The sequence below is a fragment of the Elephas maximus genome, chromosome 20 (genome assembly GCF_024166365.1).
Source record: "Elephas maximus indicus isolate mEleMax1 chromosome 20, mEleMax1 primary haplotype, whole genome shotgun sequence".
NCBI classification, from domain to species: domain Eukaryota; kingdom Metazoa; phylum Chordata; class Mammalia; order Proboscidea; family Elephantidae; genus Elephas; species Elephas maximus.
The window spans coordinates 74981307-74990085 of NC_064838.1; the positions used below are offsets into that span (position 1 = coordinate 74981307).

The 8779-nt window shown below is 35.0% G+C and overlaps 1 protein-coding gene across 1 annotated transcript; it reads right to left on the reverse strand.

Moving 5' to 3' along the window:
- Positions 1-786: 786 nt before the first annotated feature.
- Positions 787-1692, reverse strand: LOC126063658 (olfactory receptor 4C16-like). Its single transcript, XM_049862084.1, has one exon. The coding sequence runs from the start codon at positions 1690-1692 to the stop codon at positions 787-789; it is 906 nt and encodes a 301-aa protein (XP_049718041.1).
- Positions 1693-8779: the final 7087 nt, after the last annotated feature.

The window sequence follows — 8779 nt, forward strand, 5'->3', positions numbered from 1 at the left end:
TTCTTTATTCTTGTGGTGGATTTAACTTTAAAGTCTATTTTGTCAGAAATTAATATCGCCTCCCCTGCTCTTTTTTGATTGTGTTTGCTTGATATATTTTTTCCATCCATTGAGTTTTAGTTTGTTTGTGTCTCTGAGTCTAAGGTGTGTCTCTTGTAGGCAGCATTTACATGGATCATGTTTTTTTTTTATCCAGTCTGAGACTCTCTGTCTCTTTATAGGTGCATTTAGTCCATTTACATTCAGGGTAACTATGGATAAGTATGAGTTTAATGCTCTCATTTTGTTGCCTTTGTGTGTGTGCTGTTGAATTTCATTTTTCCACTTACTTTTTTATGCTGAGAAGTTTTTCTTTGTAAATTGTGTGTTCCTCATTTTCATAGTAGTTGAATTTATTTTTGCTGAGTCCTTTTGTTTTTCTTGGTTTTTATTTTGAGTTAGGGAATTGTTAGACCTCTTTCTGTTTACCTTAATATTTACCCCTATTTTTATAAGTAAAAACCTAACTTGTATCATCCTGTTTTCCTCTCCATATGGAAGATCTATTTTTATGCCTCCCATATTTAATCCGTCTTCTTTGATTATTATAATCTTTTACATAATGACTTCAATGATTCCCTGTTTTGAGCACTATTTTTCTGTTTTAAATTAATCTTATGTTGTTTTTGTGATTTCCCTATTTGAGTTGCAAGAGGGATCCGCAGTACCTTCTACCTAGTCAGCCATCTTGGCCCATGCCTCAATCCAAATTTTGGAGAAAGATTTGAAACTTCTAATCATCTTTGGTCATCTGAGATCAGTTTCTTGCTCCATAGCTTCCTCATGGCATTTTTCACCCTCTGCATTTCTCAACGTATAAATCAAAGGGTTAATCAAATATGTTCCAAATGTATAAAACACAGTTATCATCTTATCCATGGGGAAGGTCTCTGTGGGGCGTGTGTATATAAATATAGAAGGACCAAAGAAAAAGATGACTACAACGATATGGGAGATACAGGTGGAAAGGGCTTTTTTCCTTCCTTCAGTTCTGTGTTTTCTCAGAGAATGCAAGATGATGACATAGGAGAACATAAGCATGACAAAACTTACTGTGCAAGTTGCCCCACTATTGGACACCGGTAGCAGGTTGGTCATATAGGTGTCTGTACAGGCAAGTTTCAACAAGAGCTGAAAGTCACATAAATAGTGATCAATCACATTGGGACCACAGAAAGGTAAACTCAAGGCCAGATAAATCTGAACTGAAGAAGGCACCCAGGCCCCTACCCAGGCTACACCTACCAACATACTGCAGACTTGCCAGTTCATGATGCTCATGTAGTGCAGGGGCTTACAGATGGCCACATAGCGGTCAACAGCCATGAGGATAAGAACAAAAATCTCCAGGCAGCCAAAGAAACGGAATGAAAAGACTTGGATCATGCACTCACTAAAAGAGATAGTACTATTCTTCAGAAGGGTGTCCACAATCATTCTAGGGGCTATGGAAGTAGAGAAGCAGGTGTCAGATAAGGAGAAGTAGAAAAGGAAGAAGTACATTGGACTCCCAAGTGCCCGGCTGGTCTTGATGGTGACAATAATCAACGAGTTACCCAACAATGTCACTAAGTAGGAAAGCAAGAAAACGACAAACACTCTTTTCTTTTTAACAGGATCTTGTGTCAACCCAAGCAGAATGAACTCAGTCATGTTATTATTCAGCAGCATGATTTCATGAAGGAGGAGAAGGTATGAGTGTGAAATGGTTTATCTGAAAAAAAGAAAAAATACAGGAGTTAATTTAGGGTGCTATGGGAGAGTGTGAAATATTTTAAGCAAATTAATTTGTGGTGCTATGCAATGGCATCGGGTATTACAAGCAAAAATAAATATTCCACATCGGGGACATTCTAGCTGTTGTTTCTTAATGAGTCACATCACCTCTTTGTTCCTCAATTTTTAAGGACCTCTTCATAATGTCTTATTTATACATATGTATGTGTATTTTTTTCCTGTGCATTACATACTTGTCATGCATTCTTGTATAAATATATGTTAATTATAAGTATATAATAAGCCAAAAACAAACCCTTTGCCACCAAACTGATTCTAACTCGCGGAGACCCTATTGTTACAGAGTAGAACTGCCCCATAGGGTTCGGTTGGATGTAATTTTTAAAGAACAAGGTTATCAGGACTTTCTTCTGTGATGGTGGCGAGTGGGTTTGAATCGTGACCCTTTAGGTTAGTAGTTGGACACAAACCATTTACACCACCCAGGAACAAACAAATACATGACTCAGTTATTTACTGAACACTCAATTCCAGGTATTCCAGCTGAAAAAGGGAGGAAGAAACACTTATTTAGTCCATTGCGGTAGAGTTGATTCCGACTCATAGAGAACGTTTAAACACTTATTAGCCTCTAAATAATCTACTTTTACCTTCAAGCACCTTAATAATATTCAGTACTTGACATATGTTAAAAAACATAAAAGAACATTCTTCGATAATTTTTAATAAAATATCTAGGAGCCCTGGTGGTACATGGTTAAAGCACTCTACTGCTAAACAAAAGGTCAGTGGTTCAAACCCAGCAGCTGCTCCCTGGGGGAAAGAGTGGCAGTCTGCTTCCATACAGACTTAAACCTTGGAAAATGTATGAGGCAATTATACTCTGTTCTATAGGGTCACTGTGAGTCAGAACTGACTCAATGGTAGGGAGTTTGGAATAAGATATTTCAAAGTTTCTCCTTTCTATTTTCTTCTTCCTTTTTCTGAAAATCTGAAAAGCACTTCTTAAATCACTTGAAGTCCCTGAGGTTACCTTTCAAAATTACAGGGGGATGATGATTGCTTCATAGTTCATATTTTACAATTCAGATTTTTTGCTTAAACATTTTAGAACTGTGGCAGTAGGAGTGGGAATTGTCACCAGACACACCAGGCAGGTGGTATAGGATTAGACAGTCAATAAACACAAGCAGAAATATATGCATATTTATTCTATGTTTAAGTTGACATTTGATATTAATGTGGAATAATGGACTTTTCAGTAACTGATGTTAGGAATTTGAATCTCCATCTGATTAAAAAAAAAAAAACTACCTCACTATTCAAAAAACTATATATATCAAATCCAACTAGAAAATAATATTGGAAGAATAACTATTGATATTTTAGGGTAGAAAATTCATAAAGAGTAACTATAATACATTCAAGCTTCTGTAAAACAAAACTCAATATGAGCAAAGATTTTTAAAAAGTGATAGGATGTGATTAAATACTTACAATGCCTACAAATCATAATATAAATATTAACAACCCATTTTTAAGGAAACCTGTAATGCAGTGGCTAAGTCATTGCTGGTAACATGAAGATCAGTGACTCAAAAGCACCCAGAAGTTCTGCAGGAGAAAAGACTTGGCAATTGGCTCCCATAAGCATTTCAGCCTTGGAAACTCTGTGAGGGCAGGTCTACTCGGTTATAAAGCATTTCTGTGAGACGGAATCAACTTGACAGCATACAACAATGATAAAAAACCACATGATTTTACAAAACAGCAAAACATTTGAATAAGCAATACACAGAACAATTTAACTAGTCACTGAGCGTATATAAAACTACTCAACCTCATTAAAATCAGGGAAATACCAATTAAACAACAATGAAATGCTCATAAGTTTTATAAAAACCAAACATATAAAATTTGGATGATGATTTAGGGAATCAGCATGTGATCCAGTGAAATATCCTTAGAAATCTTTCAAAAAGATATACATAGCAGCCTTGTTAAAAATTGGGATAACTGGAAATGATCTAAATACCTAACAATAATAGCATATAACATGAAATATGCCCTTACTATTGAAAATTAGGTAGAAGTTTAAATATTGGATCTATATGAGCATCTAACATGGGTAAATCACTGAGATATATTTGAGTTTAAAAATTAACTGCACAAAAAATAATCATAGTATGATAAATTGTACGTTAAAAAAATTAAAAAACCTATACAGAATGCTGTATACTTTCTATGAGTACCTCTGGGGAAGAAAGGAAGTGAGGATCACAGAGAATTTTAGTGTTATAAAAGGGTTAATTTCTCTATTAGGGGATTATAATATTACTTCTTTAATCAAAGTTAATTGGAAATTCATTAATTTTAATATGGTTTAAGGAGAATGCATTATGTACTGAATGAATTTACACAAAATAAAACAGAAGCCACAATCCCGTAGTAGTATTCAGTGAACTTTTACATAACTTGTTCTTTCTTAGTTTCCTTATTGTTTCCTCTATTTATTTAGTAAATGTATATATATGTTTTTTTTTATATATATATAGATGTTATTCTCTCACCGTTATATTCTATGAATTTTCATTATTTAAATCCCAGGTGCATATAAAATGCAACTATAACTGGCCAGATACATTTCTGTCCCCCATTCTGCTACAAGGAGGTTTCTGAGATAAAGAAATTGGAAAAAATATATATATTGATATATATATATATTTATATCTACATTTATGTCAATAGCTACATCTCTTTTTATATTTTTATCTGGATTTGCTTTTAGTATCAACATTAACAAGCATATGCCTAGTTATACTTCTGTAATCCTGATAGGGTATGAATAAATTTCCAGATGATCACTTATATGTAACAACTGTTATCAATGAAGATTCAAATTTACAGTTTATTCTTTCTCATTACTCCTTGATTTGCTGAACACTGGCTGATTACAGTTTTAATGGAAGGAAATAGTAAATGTGTAAGAGATCGGAGATGCTGAATACCAAGTTATGCTACAGAAAACGTTAACTGCTTCTAATATCTACACATTGACCACAAACATCAGTGTAAAGATTCTGATAGTCTGAAATTCTTATTTCTGTTGCAACAAGTTCAAGAAGAAAATTTGCAATGGACAGCATCCTGAAAGAGATATTCAGGACATTAAGACTAACTCTGCTTTACCATGCCCTCTTAAAAAAAAAGAAACAAACAAAAATCCCCACACCACCTGATTTTCAGGAACATCTTGGCTTACTTAGCCTCATTAAAATGTTTTCTTAGGAAAAAAGATTAATATTCAACACCAAAAATATAACTGACAACTGTATCCACCAGGGAGGCAGATTTTCATAGTGAGTAAAAGTACTTGAGGCAGACAAAAGGAGTTTAAATAATTAGTTCACCACTTAACTATTGAATAATCTTAGGCAAGTTACATAACTCTCTGAGTCTTTGTTTCTAATTTGTAAAACAGTGATAAAATAAGAATATCTACCACATAGACTGCAACTGTGGAAAGGTGATGGAAAAGCTCAATTTCATCAGTCAGAACAAAGATATTAGTTGACTGCGGAACAGACTATCAAGAGCTGATATACAGTAGAAGATGAAAAAACGATGAAAAAAAAGATGAAGCTGAAGAAAATTAAAATAAGTCCATAAAGGGCAAAATTTGACCTTGAGTGTAACCCACCTGAATTTGGAGACCATCTTGAGGGCAGACTTGATGCAGTGAACTTTAATGACCAAAAGCCAGAGGTGTAGTGGGATGACATCAAGGACATCATACATGAAGAAAACAAAAGATCATTAAAAAGAAGAAATGGAAGAAAAAAACAAAATGGATGTCAGAAGAGACTCTGAAAGTTGCTCTTGAACATAGAGTAACTAAAGCAAAAGGAAGAAGTGATGAAACAAAAGAGCTGAACAGGAAATTTCCAAAGGCAAGTAGAAAAGATAAGGAATTACCACAAAATGTAAAAAGACCTGAAGTTAGAAAACCAAAACGCAAGCACGCTCTTGGCATTTCTCTTACTGAAAGAAGTGAAGAAAAAATTCAAGCCTCCAGCTGCAATTCTGAAGGATTCTATGGGCAGAATATTGAATGATGCAGGAAGCAGCACAAGAGGATGGAAGGAATACACAGAGTCACAGTACCAGAACTAATTGGTCCATGTTCAATCATTTCAGGAGGTAGCACACGATCAAGAATCATTGGTACTGAAGGAAGAAATCCAAGGTGCACTGAAGATATTGGCAAAAACAAGGCTCCAGGAAATGAGGGAATGCCAATAGAAATGTTTCAACAAGTGAGGCAGCACTGGAGGTGTTCACTTGTCTATGCCAAGGAATGTGGAAGATAACTACCTAACCCACTGGCTAGAAAATATCCATATTGGTGCCCATTCTAAAGAAAAGTGATCCAACAAAATGGGGAAGTATGGAACACCACAATTATAATCACAACCAATTCAAATTTTGCTGAAGGTAATTGAAAAACAGTTGCAGCAGTACATTGACAGAGAACCGCCAGAAGTTCAAGCCAGATTCAGAAGTGGAGTTGGAATGAGGGATATCATTGCTGATGTCACCTGGAATTTGCCTGAAAGCAAAGTATACCAGAATGATGTTTACCTGTGTTTTATTGACTATACAAAGGCATTCGGCTATTTGGATCATAAAAAATTATGGATAAAATTGGAAAGAATGGGAATTCCAGAACACTTAATTGTACTTATGTGGAACCAATACATAGAACAAGAGGCATTTGATCAAACAGAACAAAGGGGTACTGCCTGGTTTAAAATCAGATAAGGCGTGCATCAGAGTTTTGTTTTTATTATATTTATTCTACCTGTATCCTGAGCAAATAATCCAAGAAGCTTGACAATACGAAGAAGAAGTCAGCATCAGGATTGGAGGAAGATTTGTCTACAATCTGTTTTTTGACATACAGATGACTCAACCTTGCTTGCTGAAAATGAAGAGGGCTTGAAGCACTTACTGATGAAGATCAAAGACTACAGCCTTCAGTATGGATTACACCTCAACATCAAGAAAACAAAACCCTCAAAACTGGACCAACAAGCAACATCATGACAAATGGATAAAAAATTGAAGTTATCAAGGACTGCATTTTATTTGGATCCACAATCAACACTCATGGAAGCAGCTGTCAATATTTCAAAAGACATATTGCATTAGTCAGAGCTGCTGCAAAAAACCTCTTTAAAGTGTTGAAAAGCAAAGATGTCTCTTTGAAAATTAAGGTGTGCCTGACTCACCCGTGATACGTTCTATTGCCTCATCTGCATGCAAAAGCTGGACAATAAATAAGGATGACTGAAAAAGAATGGATGCCTATAAATTATGGTGTGGACAAAATATTAAATATAACATGGACTGCCAGAAAAACAAATCTGTCATGGAAGAAGTACAGGCAAAATGTTCCTTGGAAGCAAGGATGGCAAGAGTTCTTCTCACATACTTTGGACATCTTACCAGGAGGGACCATTCCCTGGAGAAGGACATCATGCTTGGTGAGGTAGAGGGTCAGCTAAAAAGAGGAATACCCTTAACACAGTGGCTGCAACAGTGGGCTCAAGAATAGCAATGATTATGAGGGTGGCGCAGAAGTAGGTAGTGTACAGGGTGGCTATGAGTCAGAAAGACTGGATGGCACCGAACAGCAACAAAATCAGCCACATAGGTGGGTAGATAGGTTGATAGTATTATGATCACTCTATGGCGTGAGTCAGAATCAGGTTTGACTTTTGGTTTTATGGGCATCTGTTTCCTCCTTACCAGGAAATAAGGAAGTATAGTCTTCATGGATTCTTCCAGCCACTAAGAACTAATCTTTATTCATCAAGTGATTTACTAAATCAATTATTAATTAATTAATCAAAATTATCAGTTAATATCTCCATCATTCCCTTACCATTTTTTATTCTGCTTATTGCTTGCATTATTCAACCATTTGATAATGTTTTCAAATATTAATATCTTTTTAGCATTCCTATTCTGTTTGAAGTAGAGTAAAAAATACTCCACAATTTCTCTCAATCTCTTCTCCCAGAATGAAACAGCCCCAAGTTAGGAGCCAGGATTTCAAGATAGCGTTCCTTGGTCAGTTTTCCATTAGAACAGATCTCTTTAATTTGACTTTTAAACTAATAAAAATGCCAAGCTGTGGCCAGAATTACAGGGATCTAAAGATTATAAAGGAATTACTAACAACCAGATATATTGTCAGAGCATTCATGGAAAAATATTTTCTAAAAGACTGATTCTATAGATTTTCAAAGAGGTGGCTTTAAATGGATTCATGCACTCAAAAAAAAAAAAAGATATGAAAGGAGAAGAAAAATGAGGAGGAAAAGGAAGGGAAGGGAAAGAAAGTGAAGAAACTCACATATTCAGTATCCATCAATTTCAATCAATATTTGAAGAGATTTTGTTGAATTTTGAACTCATGACATCATACGGAAAAAAAAATCTAACTCAAAATCATAAATACATCTCTTAAAAAAATAAAAACATTGAAAAAGTCTTTATTCTTGATATCTAGTTTTTAAATTATATTTACAATAAATTATCAAAAAATAGTATATTTAGTCAAAATGAGAATGAGATTTTTGTTACAAAACTGCAGGGAAAATATCAGATGCGTCTCAGCCTTTTGCTCTTGCTTTTTTATATATAACAATGAGCAGCAAAGTCCACGTCTAAGTTCACAGGGTCTGGGGGCTCCGGTAGAACCTGCCCTGACGGTATTAGGAGGAACATTTAAAGGCGCTGAGGGAGCTGAGTGTAATCCCACTGGCACTCCCTGTGGTAATTCCTGCAAAGGCTAATAAAAATGAACTCTGTTGTTGTTGCTGCTTAACTTTCTTACTGCTTTGGCTTTTCAAATGTGATTTTAAATTCTGTAAGATTGCTTCAAATAAAAAAATAGATAATGTTAAATATTTGTATAAGTTTTAAGGCCAATGAC